Source organism: Halichoeres trimaculatus, unplaced genomic scaffold (assembly GCF_033239565.1).
Source record: "Halichoeres trimaculatus isolate MK-OKI-2021-1 unplaced genomic scaffold, fHalTri1.1 fHalTri1_scaffold_8, whole genome shotgun sequence".
NCBI lineage: Eukaryota > Metazoa > Chordata > Actinopteri > Labriformes > Labridae > Halichoeres > Halichoeres trimaculatus.
In genome coordinates, this window is record NW_027437186.1 from 27,964,451 (window position 1) to 27,991,412 (window position 26,962).

Here is a 26,962-nt window from a genome sequence, read left to right on the forward strand (position 1 = left end):
CAGGGCCAAACCGGTCCAAGCTGCAGGACATGCTGGCTAACCTCAGAGACGCAGAGGATTTGTCTCACATGCAGCCGCCGTCCCAACCTCAGTCCAGGCCAAACGCGGTCCGCTTCAATGAGCACGAACCCAACAGAACTGACGAAGGTAAAAAAGGAAATCAGACGAAAATGTTACAACAAACTTAAGTCCACAAAAGACTTAGATCTGTGAAACAAAGGACAGAACCAGAGTTTGACTTCTCTTTTCCGCAGTTGAGGCCATGACCTTCCCACCCACCTCGGGGAAGTCGTTCATCATGGGAGCAGACGAAGCCATGGAGAGCGAGCTGGGACTTGGGGAGCTCGCCGGACTCACTGTGGCCAACGAGGCCGACAGTCTGGCGTACGATGTGAGTGAGAAGAGGAAGCATTTCTGTGTCATGCTTGGATATTTGTTTGGATAAGAAAGTTTGATTTTGAGAAGCTAAATACCGAAAGAATTCACTTAATGACAGGAAGGTTTAGTCTCTGTTTTCCTCTTCTCAGATTGGAAACAACAAAGACGCCATGAGGAAAACATGGAACCCAAAGTTCACTCTGCGGAGCCACTTTGATGGGATCAGAGCTCTGACCTTTCACCCCGTGGAGCCTGTGCTCATCACTGCGTCAGAAGACCACACGTTGAAGATGTGGAACCTGCAGAAGACAGCTCCTGCCAAAAAGTGAGTCTCTGAACCTCCAAGTCATTAACCGTCAATTAAACAGTCAAAGATGGTAAAGCCTGCAGCATCCCTGACTGTAACACCTGCGTGGGAGTATTACCTCCTGAAGGGAATTAGTGTCAGGCTTTTTTGAAGAGTTAGAGCTTCAGACCACAAGCCTAGAAAAATGTTTACTGAGGTGACAGACAATGTCTTTTTCGCATTGGCTTGAATTGCCCTCTGCACCTTAACACTCAGCAGTCCATCACAGGGCTTAAAGTCTGGGATGTTTTGACCCATTTTAGAGGTGTACATCAGGCTATGTGTATAGGCCTCTGTCAGACAAGGTCCAAGTAGACCCTTGTTTTAACTCGTATGGTCTTACATGAATCATTTCCTGGATAAAATACTAAACCCAGCTACTGATAGGCTACAATTCTTCAATCTAATTTAACACACGCATCGACGGCTATCACTGATAACGCAAGGCTCTAGTCAACATCATGAAATCCACTTCAAATATGCAAGAATACACCATAATATTGGCAAACCATATTAAAAAACACTCAACCTGATTTGGCACACCTTTATTTCTATTAAATGACAATATTTTAATCTTAAGGTAACATGGGTAACATCTTTCTTGCCCGCTGAAAACTCTAAACCTTGTTTACTCCTGACCTCTGCTCATTATTTTGGTTAGCTGTTGCCAAGTCTAACAGGTATGTTTGTTTCTTGGTCTGTTTTCCGTTTTCACTCGGGCTGCTCTGTGCTGAATGATTTGTTAGGCTTTGGCAAATGAAGGCCTTGCATGCAGCGTCAATGTCTTGGTGTTTAAAGCGTTTGCCCCACGTACAGAGACTTTAATCCTTGTTGAAGCTGTTGCTGGTTTGACATCCTCTCGTCTTCCCCCTTTCACTCCTCCTAACATCCCCTGTCTCTCTTCAGCTCTCCTATTCAGCAAGTACAGAAACGCCCAAAAATAGTCAGCTTGTGAATCTGCTGTGTAAGATTGGGGATTGCCTGAGTTGAGACAGAACAGCTGTTAATCTTCTTTTTAGCATCATATAACTTCTAATCAAGCCTCTCCAAAAGAACAGGACCCTTGGACATAGATCAGCACATTAAGGATTGACGATAACAACAAAAGCCATGTTGGAGAAATGATTGTTTGGCCTTTAACTGTTTGCATAGAAGACGCTTACACTGGCCATAATCATGCTATAAAACTACTCTTTTGCTCACCAACTATCCACCCTGTCTCTTAACTGACAGTATTCCTCAACTGATTCAGTTTCTCTTAATGCTCCATGAGACAGCAAAGCTTTGCAGTCAAAGAAAGTCCCGTATGGATCGTTGCTCGTGTTTGTTGCTGCGTTATCTCTCACGACTCAGCAACAGGGAACTGTCCCCTTGTGACAGAGAACTGACAACGCTCTGCTCCCAAGACTCGTTATGTCTTGTCGCAGCTCACCCACCGTCTGTAGTAAAGAGATGTTTATACTTGGACGCTGCAGTCAGAGGAGAGATGAGGGAGCTGTCAGCAAACACAACAAACAGTGGAGTTTGTGTCATTTGAATTTAGTTGTTTGATTGGTACGATGCAGTTAAACATAGTTTCATACTGGGCATGAATCTGATGTGCTACACAGAGTAACTAGATCACAACTTTATTTGTACCTTCCAGACCCAGAGCTGAGAGGATCAGACGTTTGGTTATGTTTGATTTATTAACATATGTCATGTTTGTCCGCAGGAGTGCATCTTTAGATGTTGAACCCATCTACACCTTCAGGGCCCACAGGTAGGAATGCAGCCCATCTCTTAAAGTCTGAAGCTTCAATAGAAAGATGTCTGGACTCTAAGTCTTTGTTTGAACCACAGGGGGGCAGTCCTGAGCGTGGTGATGAGCACCTCAGGGGAGCAGTGTTTCAGTGGAGGAGTCGACGGGACCATTCAGTGCTGGAACACCCCCAACCCCAACATCGACCCCTACGACTCCTACGGTAGCAGAGTTCAGTTCAATGAGTCTGAGTGTGTTTTGAATCTCATCACAGCAGCTGATTGTGTTTTTCTTTGGTGTATCAGACGCTTCGATGCTGCGTGGAGCGCTGTGCGGACACACGGACTCAGTTTGGGGTTTGGTTTACAGCAGTGCACACCAGCGCCTCCTCTCCTGCTCTGCAGACGGCACCGTGAGGCTGTGGGACGCCAATACCACCTGTCCTGCTCTCGCTGTGTTCAATGAAGACAAAAGTACACTCTTCAAGCTCACTTTTCTACTTTCATCTCTTTATTTCCTGTAAATGAAGCATCTAACCTATATGTTTCTGTCTCAGACCTCGGAGTTCCCTCCTCAGTCGACTTAGTGTGCAGTGAACCCGCTCACCTCGTCACCTCCTTCACAAACGGGCAGATCGGCCTCTTTAACATGGAGACGCGTCAGCTCGTCCTCAGTCTGGAGTCCAATCTGGAGCCAGGTGAGTGGAGACACTGAAGCTCTTGAGTGACATCTAGTGGCAACTGAATGATATCCCTGCTCTTATACCCCTTTTCAACCAAAGGGTTCCTGTTTGCTCCCCACAGGCAAGGGCCAAAAAAAGCCATGCCATTACGCCACTTTTTACATATCTTATGCCTCCAGAAATGCACAGTTTACAAAGGCTAATTGCTTATTTAAAATACAGGTGGAAATGAGATCTTAGTTTTTAAAACTATTCCTTTGAATGACGGCATACGTTCGGACAGCGCTGGAGTTCCTAATGTGTTTTACTTTCAAGCTAGCCCTACATGTCTGTAAACACTGGTAAAGGAATATATGTAGATGGATCACGACCAAATATATTTAGTTTTCTACAAAATTTAAATATATGTACAAGTTATTCTTCAGACACAACCTGTAAAACACATTTAAGACAGTGTACTCTCTTGAAAATTTCTTCTGCTTTATAAATTTATTTCGGCTGTTTTTAGACACAGCAAATTCTTGGATGGTGTTATTTTGGCCGTGGTGTAAGTGGTTATTTCTTCCTGCCCAGCAAGAAGTCAGTGCTACTCTAGGAGTGATTTTCTGGTCAAGGTCGAATCACAAATCAGTCTGTATCTCCCTCTCTGTCTCTCCCACCCAAGGCACCCCCTGTCAGATCAATAAGGTCCTCAGCCACCCGACTCTTCCCATCACCATCACGGCTCAGGAGGACCGGCACATCAAGTTCTTCGACAACAACAGCGGGAAGCTGATTCACTCCATGGTAGCTCACCTGGACGCTGTCACCAGTTTAGCTGTGGATCCGAACGGACTTTATCTCATGTCAGGCAGTGAGTATCTCCTCATCCCTTCCCCTGTCTGAGGGTCCGGTGATAGGCTGTTTTTCTGTGTGCTGTATTTTAACCAAAGGTCTTTATTTTTCAACACTTTGAAGAAAACATGCCAAATACATTAACCTTTAAGAAATACACAAGCTCTAATATGTGCTCAGATTCTTTTGCAACAATTGTAGTAAAGGTTGTGCAGATAGCACAGCACAGAGGCAGAAGTCTTTTGTATTTCTGTCTGTGACAAAGGTAAATTGTGCATCTGCACATGAAGCTAAAAGCATTTCATAATGAATCAGAATTTGCAAACATGTGACCAAGCACTGCAGTGCAGAGATAACGCAGAAGGCTAAATCCTGCACTTTCCTGCAGGGATGTTAATCTGATCAAATGAGGGTTTTCCCAGATGCCACAATTCCACTTTCTGTCTCTTTCTCTTGCACTCTGTCTTCAATCCTCATCTCCTCTGCAGGTCACGACTGCTCCATCCGTCTGTGGAACCTGGAGAGTAAAACCTGCATCCAGGAGTTTACAGCTCACAGGAAGAAGTTCGAGGAGTCCATCCATGATGTGGCGTTCCACCCATCCAAGTGCTACATCGCCAGCGCTGGAGCAGATGCCCTCGCCAAAGTGTTTGTATGACGTGGAGCTGCATCTTTCCCTGCAGCCCTGCCCACTGACTCCGCCTCCCGCGTTCAGGGACCAAAAGAGACACAGGAGGGGAGGGACCCTCAGGCACGGGTCCAGCCTCGCCTCTCACAGCTCACTGGTTTCATGTCGGACTGGTAGACCATGTAGCCGTAGCCTCAAACGGGCCGGAAAAGGGTCAGCAGGGGAAGAGGAGAACTGCTCTCAAGTCCCTCATCTTCCATCCAGGCAGGCCTGGTTGTGACCCCCCACAGCACCCGCCCAAGACCCCCAGGCAGACTTTAACTCCACATGAGGAGGCTCAGGACAAGTATTAAAGAGTGTGGAGTGAAGAAACCCAAATCCCTCTGACCTCTGCTTCTGACCTCTCCTCACAGACTCACCGGGTCTGATCCTCTCACTCCAAGTCAGGTTTTGTGTCATGATGTTCCAGAAATGTGGGGTACTGAAGGCTTGCTGGAGCTGTCGCGGAGGCATCTCACTTCTTCTTCTTCTTCTTCTACTTCTTCTCTGCTTCCCAGACGGACTCTTCTTGCTGGCCTGCCTTTATTTTCCTTTTTAAAACCACGTTTTGACAAAATGTGCCTTTGATTTAAAAAGGTCTGAAATGTTATTTTAACAAGCTTTGTTCGGGGAACAGGGAGGGAGGGACGGCGACAGAGAAATGGAGCTGGTTATCACAATGTTGTCGAGTTGAACATTGGATGTAAAATTACAAATGCTTATAATAAACAAAATATATATTCAGTCTTAAAATTTACTGTGCAGCGTGAGTTTGAGTGCTCCTTTTTGATAAGTGTGGTCGGGGAATCAATTTTGTGCATTTCACGGCCAAGCTGGTAGAGAGATGCAGACCATTTAATATAATGTCTGTTCATTAGAGGTAAATGTACACTTCAGATTAAAAAACATAAGTGTCCAAAGTAAACCATCTTGGTTATAAATACAGCTCAGACTTGGTTTAGATGTCCATTTTAGGAAGAACTAACTGATTTTGGCCAGTTTGCTCTGGTTTGAACTGAATGGCTTGTACTGTATGTAGTTTTCCCAGCCGTGTGGACATGCTCGACTACAACGTGATGTTATCATGTCCGGGTATTTACAGTAGTCCAGTGTTTAGCAGGAAATTAGTACTGTAGGTTCACCATCACACACTGAATGAAGACAAATGTCCCAAACACTCTGGTTTGCTGTAAGCTGTGAGGTGGAGAACAATCCTGGGTTTAAAAATCAATCATGATGTTGTACATGTGGAGTACAGCTTCAAATGAGCCATTTTCTCAGTCACTGGTTTGTATATGAAAGTATGTTCAAATAAAACCTGCTGTAAAACAACAACCCGCCTCTGATTTCTCATTTTACTGAAATCAAAGCTTATTGCAGAAAAACATTAAATGTGGCATTTTTTGTCATTATTGAAGGCAGCAATTAGGGATGGGAATAAAAAACTGGTTCTTGTTGAGAATCGATAAGAAATATTTCAATCCATCGATATCGTTAGCTTTTGTGCTTAACTATTTCCTTATCAATTCTTTACATTGTGCCTGAGCCGCTGGGCCTTACGTCAACTAGTCTGCTGCAGCTATCTTAGCTTAGCAGTTAGATGATGTTTCCCAAGAAAACTCTGATTCAGGATTTTCAGCTTAAAGTTTTTCTGAAGAACTGACTTCATAAATAAATGTATATTCTTTCGGGAGAATCATATTCAGTACATTTGGAGTGGTATAAATCACCTTATTTACCAAAATAACAAAATAGCGCAAGCTTGACGCTTACGTACATGGGAAACTGCATTGATATGCTAGCAGTTAGCATACATCAGTATAACTTCAGCTTCAGAATAGAATTTCAACTTTCATCACAGAAACATATCACATCAACTCTTTGTAAAAAAATACTGAGAATTTCAAATGTCAAAAGCTAACAGGCAATTGTAAGGCTCATGGCTGACTTCATAACTACAGAAAGCTTCCAAACAACTTAAACCATTGCTATAACCACTTTGAGACGCTAGAAAAATGTTTAGGCCTACTTGAATTATTTTTTTTACAACACAGTACATGAACGTCACATTGTGTGCAATTTTTACCTGTTTCTGTATAATTATGTCCAGAAATATCCAGACCTCAGGGACAATTACATTTTATTCATTTACAGTATAAACTCAATTAAATATTGTTGACACAGAAAACCTGTAAAGCTACTTTTTTAACCTGGAAAATTCACAACAGGAATTGATAAGGGAATCAATAAAGAGTCAGATTGATAAGCAGATTAATAAGGGCATCGGTATTGATAAAATCTTATCAATTCCAGCAATAAACCAGTCGAATGAAGTACCACTCATTTTTGAAATGCTTTTATTTTGAAAGGACAATGCACGATCTCCCGTTTAGCTCAGGCTGCTTTCTTCTCTACACCAAGGAGCCCAGTAAGCGGACCGAACCCACCAACCTCTGTTTTGGTTGCAGCTCGGCTTTAAAGGGGCTGTGAGGGCTATCTGGAAAAGGGCATGTTTTTCCGGGAAGTTTCTGTTTCCCATGAGCACTTACATTTGATCCACCATCGCGAGGACTCGTGACTCTTTTGTGCTGGTTTTGAAGTTGATGATTGAAGAAAAGCTTTGTAACAGTACTTGTCTCCGTCCCCGTCTTTTTTACTTGATACAACACAAAGAGGTAAGTACTTTATCTGTAATTTCGTGGACCTATTTTTTGAACTCAGTTTTTAGTTTGGTGTCCAGAAGGAGAGCAGACCAACTCACAGCCCTGTGCTCTGAGACAGTGATTCCTTGTCCTACCAGTGCTCATCTACCAACTACAACCTCACCAACTAGAGCTAACGTAATCTAACTCTTCATTTTATTGACAGACTTTAAAGCTTGAACAGACCACTGCAGTATAACTGCTGCATAGGGGTTGGAATGAACATTATCACAAACAGTTTAGCTCTGTTTTTAGCCTTTAGCTTATGTTTTAGCCTCTCTTGCTCTGTCACTCTCCTGTTTAGCTTTCCTCTGCTCTGATCTCCTTTTTCTATCTGACAGCTCAGCTTCAGTGTCCACCCTTTCTACAAGAAATCAATTTCAATCAATCTCTCCTGTCACTACTCAACTTTGTCAACTGATGTGTCATGGAGACTTCAACTGTGACTGACCTGATCGGTAAGCTAAGAAATGGAGTTTCAAACTTACCTGCATTATAGCTGATGATTTCATGTTTAATCGTGGATTACGTTCAGGCACATCTATCTAAAAAGGATATTTTTTTGGATCAGGCTAGTAAAATGATAGTAATATCAATCATTAAAATTATGTCTTGTCATTTGAAAGTCAGAATTTTTACTCCCATTTCAGTGTTCTGAATCTTCTGATTTATTTTGAGTTAGATGTCCGGCGGATGTAAGAATTCTGACCTCTTTCCAAATACTCCAACTTAATTCAAAGCTCTGACATTTTATTTCATCAGAATTTAGACAAAGTCAGGATTCTTACTATGGTATCAAGAATTGTTGTTGTTGTTGTTCTGGCATTGATCTCAGGATTCTGACAAATATCTTGGAATTCTGAGAGTAATAAAGTCTTTATTTCATATTGCAAGCCCAACCTAAAAAACAACAAAAAAAAGTTTTCAGAGGGTTTTTGTGTGTGTGTGTGTGTGTGTGTGTGTGTGTGTGTGTGTGTGTGTGTGTGTGTGTGTGTGTGTGTGTGTGTTTTCCTTAAGAATCAGTCATGATTTTCCCAAGCATAATTGTGTGTTTTTAATAAAGTTTTCAGTCTCATTCAGTTCATGATATGGATTATAACTGCTCCATAAGTGTGTTTGTGTTTGATTGGGTCAGAAATCAAAAGATTAAAGCGTTTCATGTCTTCATTTTCTTTATTTTATTAAAAATTGCAAAAAAAAATATATTGATCAAATATCTGAACATTTTAGCGAAAGGTTTTTTTAATAAGCATATGTACAAACTGGACAAGTCAGGGAGAAATCATAAATACTCTTCAAATAAACAAAAAAAGAAATGCCTGCAATTTTTGAAGCAACCAAATGGATGAGAAGAATTTGTTCTTTCCAGGGAAGCATTTTAAGATTTAATAGTTCCTCTTTCTTGATCAAGTCCACGTCTTTGTTGCTTTCCTCTCCTGTTAGAGAGCTTTTAACAGAAAGTTCATCCTCTGTGCAGATGGGTATAAAATGCATGGTAATATGAGGTTAATGGATGTGAAGCCAGAAGAGGAAGGGTGAGGCATGCTTAAAATCTACATTTCTCTGCGAGCACCACGACCCATCAAAGTAGCTTAATGTTTGTTCATCACTTTGGCACCACTTCTTTAACGACAGCTTGTACAAAGGTTCTTTAAGTCGAGTTTCAGGGATTTATTTATGTTTTTGAATCATTTATGAAGCTGGATCTGAGAGAAGTTTGTGGGGTTGAAAAAAGACTCTGGCTGCTTTATATTTTTATTCGATCTATATAAATTAACCCTCCGCTAGACTTAATTACAACTAATATCTATATTTTCTAGGCATTTCCCCCCATATTTTTCTGTCATTATCTTTTTTTTCCCTCATGTTGTGAGCTGCTATCACTGGTACTTATAACGCTCTCCTTTTTAATTTTTTAAACTAGATTGTAATTTAAATGATTTTTCGTTGAGAAACTACCAAAAAAAGCTGCTAAAAACTACATATCAGCTCACAGTTTTCAGCAGTAATCACAACCTTAAGTTAAATTGATCAGAGGAATACTAATGACTCTTGAATCTGAGCGTATCAGAAAATCTTAGTTTATTCCTGGGTGAAATCCAAAATTTGGAGTATAATTGATTTAAAGTAGAGCCAAAAATATCTGGATTATCCTGATCCCAGGATATATATATATAATATAAATACAATATATAATATTAAGACTGTTTTCCACTTCATATATTTTAAAAGCTCCCTTTGCCATGCATAAAATATTGAAGAGCAATTGTCAGGATTTTTTAGTTTGAGTGGATTTTGGCTGAATTTTCTAAATCTGTTTTGAGCATTTATAATCCAGAGTTGGTGATCTTTCTAAGTCTGTAACTTGATTTAGTTGATCTGATATGTCATTTTTTGGGAAACCAGGATACAAGAGAAATGGATTACCTAGAAAAAAAACATGCATGTGCCAAATTTGCATCAGATTGAACATATTTGAGAGACTTTTACATAACCTGCTAGCCAAAATGTTGTCACAGTCTCAGCCTGAGTAGATTCAAAGACAGAAATAAAACCCTTTGTTCCAACTTGTTAAACCTTTTTAAGTGTTATTTGTTATTTTCAGATATTTGGGAGCATTTGCTCTCAGAAAGAAAACAGCAGCACAACTGGCTGCACGAGATGCCAACCTGCTGCTGTGAATAGAAACCCTTGAACATCAGCACCACCCCTCGCTGTTTCATTAAGACTTGTTTAGTCCGATTCCAGTCCTTACCCAAACTCAAAACCCTTCCCTGTTCCAATAAAGATGCTGCAGCCAATCCAGTGCCGCCATCAGGGCAGTTCTGTTTAGACGCCCCTCCTCCTCCATCCATCTGTGTGCCCTCAGTTCCTGGGCTGCGAGTTGAACTCCTGGCAGATGTTGTGGATGATTTTGGGGACAAACTTGTAGAGGTTGTCAAACTCGTCCACGAAGAAGGAGTGCTCCTTGTCGGGGTCAGTGGCAATGTACTCCAGCTCGTCCTGCGCCGCCCAGGCGATTCCGATGGAGTACGCAATCACACCTGGAGGAAAGAGAGACGAGGTTACACACACACAGCGAGGGAAAGGTTTCTTACATCATGGTCTGAGAATCAGAGCCTGACTAAAGCATCTCCTTAGTGTTCTCAGGATGACCTCTGACCTTGGCGATGCACAGCCAGCGCAGGAGCTCTGACATCATCATAAGAGCGCCCATCTGTGATGACGATCATGATCTTGCGTTTGTTGGGCTTGGATTTGCTGAACAGCTGCTCAGCGGCGTACGTGATGGCGGCCCCAGTGCTCGTGCCTCCGCTCCAGTAGTTGATGCGTTTGATGGCGTTGAGCAGCTCGTTCTTGTGGTTGTACTGCCCAAAGGCGAACTCCAGCCTCTGCTCATACGTGTACTGCACTGCTCCAACACGTGTGTCTGTGTCTGAGATCTCGAACTCCCGTGTCACGTTGGCCACAAACTGCAGCACTGTGCGGAAGTTTCCGGTCCCCACGCTGCTGGAGCCATCGATGACGAAGGCGATGTCATTGGCATTGAGGCAGGTTTTGCTGCACACCAGGCGGTCTGTGTCGCACACTCTCTTCACTAGGGGCTGCACGGCTTTCCTCAGAGCGAACCAGCTGCTGACGGGGAGGGAGAAGAAGCCATTTGTCCGGCACACCGCCTGCATGAGGACAGAGGTCAGGTTTTGACACTTTTGGACATCTAACTGAGAATTTAAGTCAATCTTTACTAAGGTGACATCTTTCTGTCTTAGAGAGAGGGTGACGAAGATACAAAGTGGTGTGCAGCAGAATAATGTCTCAAAAGAAAAAAACAGGATGAAATATGTTTCAGTAAAGGTCAAAGTCTTAGGAAAAGGAAATCTGTAAATGCAGCTCTTAAAGTTCCTCACCTTGTCCACAAAGTTGGCCTCCACCAGATTCTGCTTCTCATTGTCGTCTGGACCTTCGATGGTGACAAAAAAGATGTTGATCCCCGACTCCCGAGCCAGCCGAGATGCCTCTTCTACCTTATCTGTCGGCCAGCCATCCACTAAAACCACAGCCACATTTGGAGCGCCTCCTCGGTTCCCGTTGGCATCACTGAAGTACTGCCTGTTGATGTAGGTGAGGGCTTTCCCTGCAAGGAAACACCAGGGGGCATCAGAGAGATGTTAGAGTACAAGTGGTTGTGGTTGAAATGCAGGAATGCACCAAAGGAAGAGGAGCTTAGAGAAGGGAATCTGGTTTTCACAAAGCTGTCACTCTGAGAGAGTGTATAAAAATACACATGGACCGTGTTATGACATGAAGCAAGAAGACTTTAAAGAGGACTGGGTTCTTTCTGGAGCTGTCCGCACGTCTCCATCTGCAGAAGCAGGTCTCTGATTTCCGTAACTTTTTTTTTTGTATTACATCTCCAGCAAGAGCTATAGCTCAGACTAAACACTTTTTTACTGCTCAAATGAAAATGCAACTAAATTCCATTCTAGTTCTTCTTGGAGACATTTAAGAACAGTATTTCTAAGACGTAGACTCTTAACAAGGTTGTTTTGCTTGAGCCAGTGTTCAGTTCTTGCCTTTCTTTGTTCAGTACTGGTCAGAAGTTTCAGAACAGCCCAGATTTTCCAGTTTTTATTGAAAACAATGCAGTTTAAATATTGGGCATCAGTAGGGTTTTTTGCTTACACTTTTTTGTTCAGTTCATCCCAAAGCAGTTCCATAGGGCTTAAGTCAGAGTTTTGAGTGATCTTTTGGCACATTATCTTGCTGTAGGATGAACCCCTGACCAACTAGGCTCATTCCACAAGGAGCTGAATGAGGGTCCCTGCAGAATACTGAGGGAGCTGTTTTTGGTTCAGGGCACATCTCAGTCTGTTCAAGTCCCAGACCCTTGATCCAGAAAAACAGCCCCAAACCATCTTTGCCTCCTCCATGTTTCCATTTGATGTCACTCACTGAGGAACCATCCTTTCCCTAGCCTACTTTGAGGGGTTCAAAAATCCTGGGTGATAAAGCAAAGATTTCAGACTTTGATTCATTAGTCTATAGCTCAATCTTCCCTTCTTCAAATATGGATGGGTACCGAATGAAGTACTTTTTAGGTACCGAATGACTTCTGTATGTGGTACCAAAAACTGATTCATGTAAAATTAAATGGTACCTTGTTTCGGTACCTAAACATATCCTTGTGACTGTGAGGGAGTGGAAGAGTAGGCAATTTTTCATACTGGACATGAACGCAGGAGTGCAAGTTTATACCCAAGAAAATAGATATGTTAAATCTAAAACTTTGAGATTTTATTATTTAACAAATGAATACCACATAAGCACACACAAAAGTACTTTAAATTAGTACAATTGAGTAACAGAGCCGATTGCCAGGTACCAGGCAACAGTACCATATCGTTTTAAATTTGAAAGGTACCGTCCATATCTTCAGTACTCCATTGGCAGTGTTTGATGGCCCGGTTAAGCCTCTTTTTCCTCTTCTGCCTCTGTCTTAGTGATGGATGTCTTTCTTCCTGCAGTCTGACCTGTCAAAGCTGCATCTCAAAGTCTTCTCTTCATAGGAACTAAAACTGAGACTGCGACACTACAGCCTCTTTGAAGCTGTGAAGCTTGAAGCTGTTAACTCTCTGAAACTTGTCTCCTGGTTCTGGTTTGGCTTTGGCTCTGCCAGACCCCTATATGTCAGTATCCAGTGCCAGTTTCTGAGAGGCTTTGGATGCTGAAGGCAACTCTCTTCACTGAGCTCACCTTGACTTTCTTTGATTTCATTTTTCTGCAGTTCACCACTTACTTTTGTATCATTATAAGCTCTTCATTGGACTTAAACTGCTTGAACTTGAAAAAGAAATGGAAAAAGTGGGCTTTTCTAAGTTCACACTGATTACAAAACAACCGGGTTTTTAGGATTTTGGCCTCCCTGGAGTCTAAATTTAAGGACAAAACCTCAAAACCTGGGCATGATAAGCTGTTACTTCTACATGTTCACCCAAGCAGAGAGGCAATCTCCTAAAACGGCCACTGCACGCTATAAAAACATGCATTTTAAGCACAAACATGCGTGTATTTGCAAAATGCATCTCTAAAACAGAGTCCCTTTTGTGGTTGAAATGATATCTTAATAGGAGAGGCCCCTGCAGAACTACAACCCCTCACACTGTTGTCAGATGATAGAGCACATCTGGGCAAACACAAACACAGCTCTGTAAATGTAAGTGCAGAATTTAGCCAACCTTAAAAACACGTGGCAGTGGGCAGAAAGCAGAAAAACATCACCCTGACCCCCACGGACGTCCTTTCAGCGTTTTCGTCAGAGCGAAGGGAAAAAACAGGCTGACAGATGCAAGACTGTAATTTAGCTCACAGTGTCTCACAGCAAATTTAGATTTAATTCCATCCTTGCTTGTGAATATGTGCCTGGCTCGTAAACATGCGATAATTGCAGCTTTTTTACTTTCACACTTGCACTTGTTGGCATTTACTGTAGCAGGTCACTCACCCACGTTGGAGAGACCTCCCTTCTGCACGATCTTATCCACGGCCGACTTCACCTCCCTGGAGCTGGAGTACGACTTCAGGCTGATCTCTGTCACTGGGTCATCCCTACACACACAAAGCAGTAATCTTCATTTAAATATACAGCTTTTGGAAATGATGGATTTGACTTCCCCAACAGCTGACAAATCCATGCCCACAGGTTGCAAATCATCACTCAGGGGTTATGAATCTGTATGCATGGATTTGTTAACCAAGGGAGCAGATTTACTCCATTTCCTCTGAATGGAAAGTGAAGGCTACCCGTATTGGATGATCCCCATCATGGGTCCAGCAACGCCCACGTTAATGACCTGAGCGACCTCAGCCAGGAAGTCCTTCTGGATCTTAAAGCGCCTCTTCCCGATGCTCCAGCTCCCGTCCATCAGAAAGGCCAGGTCCACCTTACAATCTGCAGATTGATTAATGTGAGTGATTGGATACATACATTATTTTACTTGGCACACAGAAACAAAATGATTTCACAAAAAAAAAAAAACAAAGACTACCAGAATCATCATTCCCCCCTGATGCTAACAGACAGCTGTGTGTCCTTTTTGCTGAGTCACAGCATGCAGTCATTTGTTGTAGTTTGTAACAAGTCTCTGACACATCTCCTGGAGAATCCCCGCTCATTCTTCTTTGGCAAATCTTTCAAGCTCCTCCAGATTGGATATTGTTCTGGCTGGACCCTGGACTTCAATTCAGCCCCCTCCTCCCTCTTACAGGGTTTTCAATGGGAATCAAGTCAAAGCTTTGTGCAGGCCAGTTAATAAGGTTCAGTTAAGGTTCACTTTTGTTTTCTGGAGCTACTTCTTCTCCAGGAGCCACACATGTTTTGGCTTGTTGTCGTGTTGGAAGACTGAGCCACGACCCAGACGCACTTTAGCTGCTGATTGCTTTAAGTTTAACCCCTCCAGACTTGGGACTGAAGCAGATTAACGGGGTTCTCTGGGTTTAACGCCTCTCACTCCCCTCTTTCCCCAAATACAAGCAACTTCTGTATGCCTCTCTGCTCACCATTTGTTGATGCTGACTGCAAATGTGGCACTGCACGTCATTTAGGTCTTTCCTAGATCAACCACCTCTGAGCTCCTTCAAAAGGAAAACCAAGGCCAGGCCTTTAACAGCTTCTGGTAAACTAACCCAACAGGCCTGCTGTGCATCATTCAAACACAGTGAAGTTTTTGTACACTTATTTCTCAATTATTGCATGGCCCTGTCTCTGCAACAAAGTGAGCAAAGTGCAGGAAAAAATGTACTGTATGCAACACTGTATGAGAAACTACCCAAGCAGATGTTTGTCTGCAGCAGAAACCCAGAATTCTTTGTTTAATGGAGAGCAGATTTTAACTGCAGTGAATACTTTATGCTAATTGTTAACAGGGCTGCCAAAGTCTTCTGCAATCATTTCAAAGATGCAGCCATCAAATATAAACCATAAGCATGACGGTTGGGGTTAAGTGAGTTTGCAGACATACTTGGGTCTCCCTGTGACACAGGCTCAGGTGCTCTGGGTGCAGGTTCTTGCTCTCTGACACTGAAGCCTGGAAATCCAGAAACAACAGAGAATTTAGAGGATATAAACACTTCAAAACTTAAGGAAGTTCTCATGAATATCACTGAACTTTGCATGTCCTCTGAAATTAGCCGAACCTCAGCCCCGGCGAATTTAACCTTACAGCACAACCATCCATAAACTAAGACAGTTTGATCACATGTTATCACAGAATTACAGCTTCGTAAATTTTAAAAGTGGTCCACATTTCCGGATCAAATTAAAAAGTTTAACATGGCACACATGCTGAAGTCAGCTTTCCATGGATCCCGAACCTCAGCTGGTATTTGTTGTGGCACAAATCTACGCCAAACAGGCACGGATTTTAGCCACAAGCAACCATGCTGTTTGAATTGGTCTACAAATCCCTAAAAATACAGACTGAGTAATAAAACACATGCTTTTCATTACAAGGTCTCGGTTTGGTTTGAAATTAGACACTGAGTGAGTGTTTACTGGAATATTACAAACAAAAATGGTATTTTTTTGGTGCAATGTGTGAATCATAACTAAAATGTACACATGGATTCTTTAATCTGGCGAATATGTATAGAATGTTAAAGTAAGCATAATTAGTTTACATAAAGTTTAAAAAGCTGTTTATCAGTGCAGGCCAGCAGGAGTTATGTAAAGCTTAGAAAATGCAGGTACATCTGATTTACTGTTAAAAAAGTCAACTTCAGATAGTGTTAGGGTCGTTACTTCACTCAGTATTAGGATTGAAGACACATAGATGCCAAGTGTGGTGACTATTGATGAAAAAAATGCTAGCTGCCTAAAAGTGAAGCCAGTATAGTTAAAGCTCCCTCTACCAGTTGGATGTAGTATACCGTTGTATTTTAATCTTGTGTTGTGTTGCAAAGTGTCTGCTGAATGAAACTGTAAAATTGTAGAATTGTAAATTGTGGCTGTTCAAACCACCACCTACCTACTACACATGAATATAGTATGAATTTTCTTTTTGTAGTATGCATGCTGGTTTCAGTTTCATAATGCAGAGGTACAGTCCAGTTCCATATAATCCAAATATGGTTTGAAGGAAGTTGATAAGTGATTTATATGAAATGAGTTGAAGTAGACGATTCTGTAACTAAAGGGACTTCTGACTAACTGGCTTTCTGATTGGCCTTCTGATCAAATGGCCCTCTGACTGACTGTCCCTCTGACTTGCAGGCCTTCTGACAAATGGGCCTTTGGACCAGCGGGTCCTCTGATTTACAGGCCTTCTAACAAAAAGGTCTACTGACTTGCTGGCTTTCTGATTTTCCAACTGAAACGGGCCGTCTAAGAACAGGGCAGATCTTGGGAACACAGAAACCAAAAGATTAACTCTTTACCTCCTTGCCTTCCATGTGGAAGGTCTTAAGGTTTTAATTTTTTTCTTTTGTGTTGAAGACATAAAAAAGATAAAGTTAAAGATCTTGATTAACATTTGCTCTATTTTTTTTCTGGTGATGCTGCAGCTGCGTTTAAGCTGTCTCACCTGATTCATAAAGGTTAGCTTCTGGCTTCCAGGCGTCCACTGGCTCCACTGTACAAATATCACACGAGCCAAGCATTAGCACATGAAGTTTCTGAGGAATTAAGAGTCTAACTTTTCAGCATAAGAAAGCTAAAGCAGCGCTGGTTAAAAAGCAGGGCAGAAATATGTCCCTGATGCAGTTTCAAAGCAGGTGTGTGTACCACAGCTCACCTCTGGTGTGAGTTGTATCCAGTGGTGTTTTACGGATGGGGTCCGAGTCAGAGGATCGAGGTGCTGGAAGTAGAGAAAGTTAGATTAATACAAACACAGAGTAGTGTTACAGTCCTCTCCATGTGCTCCTCTGGTTTCTTTCGGTGGATGTAATGTGGTGTTTTTATTCTGTGGTGCCAGCTCACTCTTCCAAACCATTTCCTTTTCACTCAGATGTGGACGTTCTTCAAAAGTCTGTGACTGTGGCCTGTAATCTGACCGGGAATGTGCCATATTGTAAGTGGTTTGTTTATTTCAGTGTTATGGCTACGAATAAAATTTTTTTTTTCTTGAGAAGTTTGGAAGAAATAGTTTAACATTTAGGGGTAAAGATGTTAGCTGTAACCATATTTTATTTGCATATTCAGGCAACAACCAGTCTAATTCCTCATTTTAAAGATTAAGACAGTGAAGTATTGTCTCCAGGATGCACCCAAGGTTTTTGAGTAGTATTTCTAAATTTTTTGAGGTGTTTAAGTCGTTTATTAAGCACTGTAAGGGTTTCTTTGTGCATTAGGATGGGCAAATATAATTATGAGTTACATAAAAGGAATTTTTGACCATATTTTCAGTGAATATTTTCATATAGAGGGGTCTATCAAGTGTATACTTGTGCATTATCTCTTGGTTTTTAACTACCAGTGAGATTCTCTGCTATTTCACCTCAACTGAGCAAAACATCTAAGAGTAAAAACTATCAGAACTTAGATTTATAGCTGTTGGCCCCATTCTTGGCGCTATGCTAAGCTAACTTGCTCCTGGCATCGTTACACCTGCACTGAGGTGCTATCAATCTTCCTGGGCACAGAAGTATATCTTTCCCAACGTGTTGAACAGCTTCTTCCAACTCTTTACAATTCACATATGGCCCAATCCTCAGCTGGCTTATGGAGATAAATTCTCAGTTTTATTTTAATGCGACAGAATTTTTTTCTTCCTGCCAATATAGCAAATCAAATTTGGCTTAAAAAGAAAACACAAGGACTGCATTACCTCAAGAATGTACAGATAAATTTAAAACTTAATCTGTTAAAAAGATAAACCTGAACATGTTTGTAAAAAATAGTTGTGAGGTCAAACAAACATAAAAACATGAACAACAACAAAACTTCAACCCAACAGTTGTTAGATCCCAATTTATAGAATGAAAACACACTTACGGTACGGTCCAAAGTTATAAAACCAGCGCTCATATTGTGACATATCAGGCCTGTGATCCCGAGCTAGAGGAGGACGTCGTGAAACCCGTTAGTATTCCCACAATGAACTCAGGAGGAAACCACATTCTCATGGTTGTGATTGGTCACACAGCCTGTACTCCCTGACCAATCTCAGACCAATGAAATAATGTCTTTGAGCAGAGTTATCACCTCTCAGCATCTCTCTCTCTCTCTCTCCCATGCACTGACTCTAATCCTGCCCCGATGCTCATACGGCACACACATGGTATGTAAACACTCAAACCGAGAGACACGCTGCATGTACTCACACATGGAGCCAATTCACACATACATGGTCAGCAGATACAGAGCTGCTCTGCTAACTCAAGCATGCTGTGTTCATGCATGCAACAGAGCGTGTAGTAACCTGCCTGTGAGAAAGGGGGCAGTACACACCATGCTGTCATAGGAATGTTGACTTACCTGTCATCTCAGATGCATCGGCCTCACTCCACGTGTATCCTGAGTCTGGAGCTCCATAACTAATATCTGAATGCACAGCAGAGAGGGGGAGGCATCAGGGACTAAGAGGGTCACATTTAGGGTGCAGAGGCATCTGTTAGACTAAAGCAGGGAAGCCCAAACTAACATACGTCCATACATTTCTTTCACTCCTTCATCCCATGACGAGTTCATTTTAGCAGTTTTTTGAGATCTTGACTATTCATATCTTTTTTATGGATAACAACCCTGGTTTACCACATTGGTTCCATTGGTTGTGGAAGCCTTGGGATAGAATTATAGTGATTACAATGATAAGGCAGTGTTTCATTAAACAAAACAACTAAAATTAACTCTTTATCATTGGAAACAGAGAAAATAAAATGTATGGACTCATTTAAGCTTAGGGCTGCTATCCATATAGGCTCGTAATATATTAATTAAATATTAGAACTGCATACTAAGACACTGGTTAAACATTGTTAGCTTATTGCTGCTACGTGTTAAAACCATCTTTGTAAAAACAATCATGAATAGGATAATTTTATTTTGTTTAGAACATTTAAACTAAGTTTATGGTTAGAAGCTCTGTCTTAAATTTAAACCTTTTCCTGTTGGAGACAAAATTTAAGACTGTTTTTAATAAAAAATGTGCTTGGGACTATGGAAGCATTTACTCCCATGCCAAGAAAATAAACACACAAGGATCACGTTATAATGTAATACTACATTATTATGGTTTAGCCACAAAAAAAAACAAAAAAATGAAGCATATAATGGAGATTTAACAAGCCAAAAGGAGACAAGTTTGCTGTGTACATCGTTCTGACAGTCTGAGACTTGATTCGAATACTTTTTGAAGTCTAAAACACTTGCAAAATTGTGTTTCCACAATGCCTTGAATTTTGGGGTCTATACAAAGTAGTTTGGTGGACAAAACAGACTGAGATCTTAAATGCTGTGTTTATCTGACAATAGAAAACGTCATTCATTCCATCTGTTCAAAGTGTCTTATCAATAAATTGTGGGAAGTTTTTCACTCTTAGAGCTGCCAGAACAAAATCAGAAGCCTTTAGTTAATTGTGAATATAGCTCCCTGATCATACTTACCTTTGTCTGTTTAAACTTTAAACATCACATAAAACATGTCATCATAGAAAATGTTTTATGAGTGGTAAGAGAAAGGATGAGTTCAGTACCTGTTGGTCGTCGAGCACCTGGGAACCAATCAGGACGCGGCACAGGGGGAGGCGCCCACTCCCTTCTGGGTAAAGCTGTGCAGGGGGAGATTAGACAGAAGCATGAAGGAGGAGCATACCTGTGACCTCCACTGAACTTGTTGGTTATTAGTGGGGTATGCACACGATGTTCAGCCTTGAGACAAACACTCAGACGATGACCGAGCAGCTAAAGGTGTTTGCTGTGAAGTTGAGTGTTACTCTTTCTACCTCCAGGGTAGAGAGACAGAGGCGGCACAGCTGAGGAAATGTGCTTTCTGTTTTCAACCTGAGAGTCAAAGTTGAGTGTGACACAAACTTCAGGCATCTTATTCACCCAGACTCGATGATTGACCGCAAGATGCCCCAACAGCTGAGCGAAACCATAACAAAGCATTTCATCTGTTAAACTGACCGATCCACGTCAACACACTCCAGTTAACCCCTCCCTGTGGTGGACGGGCCGCTTACACAAACACTCAGGCCGGGCTCTGAGGTTCCCATCCAGTGGCAGCTAGTGAGCCGGGCCTTTGTTGACGATGACGGGGTGGGAGAGCCAAGTGAAGCGTGGGAGTATTATTCTAAAGTTAGTGTCAAAGCAGGGACAGTGTAGATAGCAGGACGCAGAGATTAGCTTAATCTGCTGCTGCTCAAAGGCACTGTGCTCTACAGCAGACAGCAGTGTTGGTACTCCTGATGAAACGAGTGCTTTACAAGGATTGAGGTTAACTCTCCCCATCGTGGACACCTCAGTGATCACCACGGCCACAAGGTCAGACGACGAGCAGGGATACTCCAGGTTCTTGAGTTATTCCATGCTGCCAATAAGCATCGATCCTCCCTCACTGTTCTACTCACTAGTGTTACGAGTAGGAAATCAATCTGACCTTCTGGGGCTTTTAAACAGAACACTGTTTGAAACCGGGATAGGGTATGACACGAAACGATACAATGCAAAACGTTTGCCTGTGGTTATATAACTCCTTCCTGTCTTTAAAGTCAGTCTGGCTATAAAGCTGTGTGTCTCTCCAAGACAACGCTAAAAGATTTTTTTTTTAAATTTGCAGACAGGTAAGGATTGTACTACCAGGGTAACTCAGTGTTCAGTATGATACAGTATGACAATTTGGGATACTATTAGGTACGATAAGATAGGAGACAACATGAAATGATAGGATACGGTATGATACGATGAGATGAGATGCAAAATGACAATGTGATTTGGTATGATATGATGTTATAGGATATCAAATTGTACTATAGAATATGATGCCATACTAGCCATATGATATGATATGATGTGATGTGATATGATATGATATGATATGATATGATATGATATGATATGATATGATATGATATGATATGATATGATATGATATGATATGATATGATATGATATAATACAGTGCAGTGTAATTCAGTATGAATTAATAGAATAGGATCCACGGTGTATGGTATACTATAGAATAAAATATGATATGCTATGATATGACAAAGTAATACTATACAATGAGATACAGCATGATATGATATGATATGATATGATATGATATGATATGATATGATATGATATGATATGATATGATACAGTGCATAAGATATATCATACCATTTATTAAATTATATGATAAGACATATTATTAGATAAAAAGCCTTGATAATGAAAGTTTTATGATAAAGTGATATTAAAATACCAAATTCCAAAACAACAATGCACATTTTTATCATAACATCTAATTAATTGGAGAATATAAAAATGTCTCTAAAGGGTAATGTGTAGTGATTATTTTATTGTTGTCACTATGAGGAGTTATGAAGAAGTAATGTGGTGAGTCAAACTAGAAGGAAATCTGATAAGACAGTGGTATTTTTCTTAATTAACAAAATAATACTGACTGCACTTGTCAAATGATAATAAATTTTAGCATTGATAAGTTATAGGAGCTATGATGACAGATATTGCAAAAGGGAACTTGTACAAAGGTCTGTAGCTCTGTCAAGAATGTCTCGGGGAGCAGGAGAGTCATAAAATACATGTGCAACACATGCATTTTAAGACCAACACAGAGATCTAACAAAAGGAATTTCGTCATCTCTGCTGAGGTTTTTCATTAACCTCTGTGGCTGTCATCATGACCCTTCATTACTGAAGTGTTGCTGAACAGTATCGTACCATTTCCAGAGAGCTGAGCAGTAAATCCACACATCTGTTTGTGGCAGACGGGTGGCAAAGTGACTGGAGAGAAAAGGCTCCAACTCATAAATCAGAGCTCAAAACTCAAACGGCAGAAGGCAAACACCATGCTGGAGAGTCCTGGCCTCTCCTTGTAGCTGATCCTGACCTCTGAACTCTGACCCAGGCATAAAGAATTTCCCTAAGGGGTTCAATAAAGAATCTTAGTATCATCCCCAAGCTGTTTTAAATGAACTTCTCAGTCTCTTCAGTATGCAGAGAGAGGTCCGATTATGATGCCCCAGCTTTAGATTTTATATCATCCATCTGCCATCGTTGAAATAGATATACTGCACTTTGACTAATTTTAGGATTCCTTCGGTTTGCATTCCACAGAAGCAAAAACAGAAGCACATTTCCCACCAAGCCAAACCTCGCCTGGTTTGAACGCAGAGAGCTTTCTATTCCTGACAGGCTGCAGAGTCGGCCCAGATCCTGCAGCACTGTAGACCAGGTCTCTGTGGGATCAGCACCAAGCCACTCTGTGCAGCTGCTTTCATCTCTGTCTGTCTCTGAAAGCATTAACAGGAGACAGGACAGGCTGGAGCAGATGGGATCTGTCATAAGGCGTTAGATCTGCACTAATAGAGCCAGGTTTTCATTGTGGTCTCATCTCAGAGAGACCAAAAAAATAAAATAAAATAAATATAAATATATATAAAATAAATAAATAAATATATATATATATATATATATATATATATATATATATATATATATATATATATATATATATATATATATATATATATATATATATATATACATATACTGGTGATGTGACTTTTTGATGGACTATCCATTTGGCTTTAGGGGGATGGCATCCACTCTGATCCAACTCAAATAAAGCGTTGGAAGTTTTATAAGCCAACTTCAAACACAGATCTCACATCATCCCTTACCTTTAAAGCAAATCAAAGAACTTCCTGCTCATTTTTTCACTCTGGGACAGTGAAAATATTTCCGCCCCTCGTTTAGAGACAACGTCCACACGTCGAATCAGAGGAATCGCGCAGAGGGTCAACATTAGTGCTGCTTTATGAACATTTGGAGCGTGGTTTTACTGGCCCCTTGTGATCTTACCTGTCCACCTCTCTACATCAGTATGTGCTTGTGAAGTGTCAGAACTCTGCTCAGAGTCTGGAGCTACTTACCCGGGTTGGACTGGCTCATGGATGAAGTCCGCTCGGGTGGGGCCGGCTGAACCCTGTTAAAAGCTGTTTGTAGCAATGAGAAACAGGCAGACAGAAGACAAAAGGAGGAAGAAGGAGAGGGAGGAAAGAGAGAGGGGGCAAAGAAGAGCTTCAGCATCCACAAATGCAGCCCAGCTGTTTGTCTTTGAGAGGTTGGAGGCATTTTTGTGCACAGCACGATATCAAACACAAAAGGATGTATGCTGAGCAGGTTTAACGGCTCTGACTGAGCTTCTCTGGCCTCTTTTCATCTCAGTGAGTGAAAACATGAATACAAGGATGTGCCTGATGACAGAGAACAGCGGTCATCAAGAGAGGAATGTTAGCTGCTGGGATTAGCGGTGACCTCAAGGTGACAATCACGCAAGCTTATGGGCGTGGAGGCGACAGTCAGACTTACGTCTCCTGGAATCTGGTCCGGACAGAGACATCCATCCACCTGGTGCCCCTGACCCGCCCTCCCCAAGCCCATCATGTCTATCTGTGTGTTACTTTGCTGTTGTGTGTGTGTGTGTATATGTGTGTGTATGAGTGTTGATGATGAGGCTGACCTGGACCAACTGGAGAGGAAGGTTGTCTCCTGGCAGCTGAACCTGCTTCTGGTCTGCGCAGACCTGAAGATAGAGGAGACCAAGATACAGGGACAAACGTATGGTGACAAACATGATTAGATAATAAGTCTTTGAATCGATTAATTTGAAAGTAGTTTGAAACTGATCTTTGGTCCCTTATTTACAGTAAAAGTAACTTTAGAGTGCAGGAACATTTAGTATTTCTAAAGGCTAATTAAAGTAAAAACTCTGGCTCTGACTTTTAACCTTAATGTCAAGTTCTGTGGTTTAAACAGAGTTAACAGATTAAATGTTGTCTACATTAACATCAATAAGAATTTATTTGAATATTTGGACTTTTTTTTTAACATTACTTCCTTAATCCAGTAACTCCACAAATATCACCAATTTAATCATTGATGAAATGCATTTGTCAAAGAAATGAAACAGTATGCTCTAATGTAAACAAGCAATGCTTTCTAACTCAGCATGGTTTAGTTTTATTTGTTGGACAGAGGCCTAGATATGATGTTCATGCTTTGCACGTTTATTTCTTGGATTTTGAAAAAAACAAACACTGACATGCGCTAAACATTAAGTCCAACATGAAGACATTAAAACCAAGTTAAAGCTCATATTCACATGTTAATATTTGTATCACTTCATTGTTATCTCAACGCTGAAAAATGTTATCACATTAAAATCCCCGGAGAGGGATTGGCGGAGCTTGTTTTAAGTATGGGTTAATGAGTTTTTCTACAACTTTGGTTTAATGGGTTACAACAAATCATCATTTTGTCCTTTTAGTTTGTTAACATTAAGCTAGAAACACCATTATGCCCAAAAACACACACAGACACCAGCATGAATAAAAGAGTCATTTTCACACTTAGTCACACTCAGAGTTATTTCTGCTCAAAGACAACAGAGCAGGATTTCCCAGATCCAGACATGTGAGCAGTTTTTAAAACAGTGTTTGCACACAGAGCAGAGATCGTCATGCAGAGTTAAAGAAAACGTGGAGACAGTCTTTGGAAAGAGAAGAAAGACACATCAGGAAGCGTGGTTTACCTGCACTGGCACGTTGTGGGAATCTATTGGGGTAGGCACTTCCTCTGAATACTTTGAAGAGATGCCAGGGTTAAGATAAACTGGAGGACTTATAGGAAGCAAGAAAGCTTTGAAAAACAGTGTACATACCTTGACTGGGACTCTTCCCTTGGCTGCTCTGTGACTGTCCTGTACCAGTGTTGAGAATAACAGAGTGTGGGCACATTTCAACAAAAACACAGTGGAAAGCTTCATCACATATTTGGTTTAAAACCAGTTAGCCAGACAGATGAGGTGTTGTTTTGAGTTTGTGGCTTAAAACAAGTTAAATAAACTTATTGCCCAATAAAAACACAAGAACTAAACAGAGGGCATGCTACCATGTGGAGGAGTTAGTTTGTAGTTGACCCAGGTTCCATCTGCAATCATGCACGCATTATAACCCGAAAAAACTTTTTACAACTGCATATGTCATTCATTATTGTAAAAATATAAACAAAACTAGAGATAAAATTTAACATAAAACCATGCAAACTGTTTGATCTGTTTCAGACATTTCTTTGTTTTGTTTTTTTTTGTAGGAAGCCTAATTTTATACTTCAGTATCTTCGGGGGGGGGTATTGTTGTTTTGTTTGTTTGTTTGTTTTTTTGTCTATTTTTTGGTTCAGCTTGTTAGTACATTCCCAAAGCAGGAGGTCACCGGTCTCCAGTGCCACAATTTTGTGGAAACAAGCTGAAGTTTCACAGTCTCTGACCTATACTACAGCCAGCCATCGGGAGGAGCTCTTAACATTTTGACATCACTTAATGGGAGCTATTGTGCTGCCAATATTTGTATATTTAGCCCATAGTCACCTTTAGGGCACACTGGCCCTGATCCACAGTTACAGTGTTTTGATGTTTTTCTACGTGTTTATGCCCATGTAAACAGTTGAGTTGTTGTAAACAAAGGTTTTGCAAAGCACCTTTGGAGTATTTAAAACCCTGACATCATCACCTGAAGTGTTGCTTACACGTATGAAACACGAGCCAAGATCGCGGGCTACCAATTTGTTTACGTCAACTCACTACTGCTGGGTTTAATTGCATGTTTAAAGGAAAACTAGCTTAACTGTATCACTATGTTGCAGCAAAGAGGTAAATAAATATATCCCACTCAAAGGCTTTTGGGTTGCCACTTAGTGCACAGATAAACAATGACTGTTTGGATTATGGGCTTGCTCAAGAAGACGCTAAACACGCTTCTCCACAATGTTCAGGACATTGCCATCCATTTCATTATTGTTGTAATGGCACACAGTAATACCAGCTACAACCAGCTGGCAGCTTAGCTGATCACATCCACACATCTAATCAGAAAAAAGTAGAATAATCATTTTATATTTACTGCTTTAGCCTGTCTGTTTTTCCTGCTTCCCTTCCAAACCTGTTTCCAGCTCACTTCTATCCCAGCTTACTGATGCTCACTCTATTCTGGTCTTTGCTGCTGCTCCACCTGCCTCAGGCTTTAGCATTCCATGTTGTCACATGGAAGCTTCCAGAGCAAAACAGAACCAAATTAAACTCTGGCATGTGAATCTTTAAATGTTTTGAGAGGTGAGCTCGCTAAAATGAGTTCAATTAGCAGTTTTTGAGAGATATTTGTAGCCTTAATAGAGATAGTTGAGGTTGATTCAACGTTGGACCAATATTGGGTGATAATCTCAAAGTCAGGAGGTAACAGGTTGTATATATTTTCAAAGTAAACTACATTTCCCTTATTTTCTGTGAAGCATGTTTTATCCTGAATTTTTACATTTTTAGAATTATCTGCAGAAGTTTCATGGTTGCAAACTTCATACCAAGCAGTTTTTTTCCATGTGTTTGCAGCCTTGGT

The 26,962-nt window shown here is 41.2% G+C and overlaps 2 protein-coding genes across 14 annotated transcripts in view; one reads left to right on the forward strand and one right to left on the reverse strand.

The window, feature by feature from the left end:
* The window catches only part of LOC141794954 (striatin-like), a 34,123-nt gene extending 28,171 nt beyond the window's left edge, over positions 1 to 5,952 (forward strand). For both annotated transcript variants that reach the window (XM_074675627.1, XM_074675628.1), the window contains 9 exons: positions 4 to 147; positions 255 to 391; positions 528 to 703; positions 2,439 to 2,486; positions 2,567 to 2,688; positions 2,771 to 2,938; positions 3,022 to 3,162; positions 3,812 to 4,000; positions 4,470 to 5,952. In XM_074675627.1, the coding sequence (XP_074531728.1) occupies positions 4 to 147; positions 255 to 391; positions 528 to 703; positions 2,439 to 2,486; positions 2,567 to 2,688; positions 2,771 to 2,938; positions 3,022 to 3,162; positions 3,812 to 4,000; positions 4,470 to 4,639 (1,295 nt within the window). In that variant the 3' untranslated portion in view covers positions 4,640 to 5,952. The remainder of the gene's footprint in view (positions 1 to 3; positions 148 to 254; positions 392 to 527; positions 704 to 2,438; positions 2,487 to 2,566; positions 2,689 to 2,770; positions 2,939 to 3,021; positions 3,163 to 3,811; positions 4,001 to 4,469) is intronic.
* Positions 5,953 to 8,586: 2,634 nt separating this feature from the next.
* vit (vitrin) overlaps positions 8,587 to 26,962 on the reverse strand; it is a 33,482-nt gene continuing 15,106 nt past the window's right edge. For 2 of the 12 annotated variants that reach the window (XM_074676470.1, XM_074676471.1), the window contains exons 9-23: positions 25,236 to 25,274; positions 25,107 to 25,157; positions 24,036 to 24,098; positions 23,446 to 23,508; positions 20,038 to 20,112; positions 18,821 to 18,886; positions 18,338 to 18,400; positions 17,139 to 17,201; positions 16,929 to 16,976; positions 15,369 to 15,434; positions 14,152 to 14,299; positions 13,853 to 13,956; positions 11,259 to 11,485; positions 10,514 to 11,027; positions 8,587 to 10,394 (exon numbers count right to left, since the gene is read on the reverse strand). In XM_074676470.1, coding sequence (XP_074532571.1) covers positions 10,216 to 10,394; positions 10,514 to 11,027; positions 11,259 to 11,485; positions 13,853 to 13,956; positions 14,152 to 14,299; positions 15,369 to 15,434; positions 16,929 to 16,976; positions 17,139 to 17,201; positions 18,338 to 18,400; positions 18,821 to 18,886; positions 20,038 to 20,112; positions 23,446 to 23,508; positions 24,036 to 24,098; positions 25,107 to 25,157; positions 25,236 to 25,274 — 1,769 coding nt within the window. In that variant the 3' untranslated portion in view covers positions 8,587 to 10,215. The remainder of the gene's footprint in view (positions 10,395 to 10,513; positions 11,028 to 11,258; positions 11,486 to 13,852; positions 13,957 to 14,151; positions 14,300 to 15,368; positions 15,435 to 16,928; positions 16,977 to 17,138; positions 17,202 to 18,337; positions 18,401 to 18,820; positions 18,887 to 20,037; positions 20,113 to 23,445; positions 23,509 to 24,035; positions 24,099 to 25,106; positions 25,158 to 25,235; positions 25,275 to 26,962) is intronic. The other 10 variants (XM_074676472.1, XM_074676473.1, XM_074676474.1 and 7 more) reach the window with 10 other exon arrangements.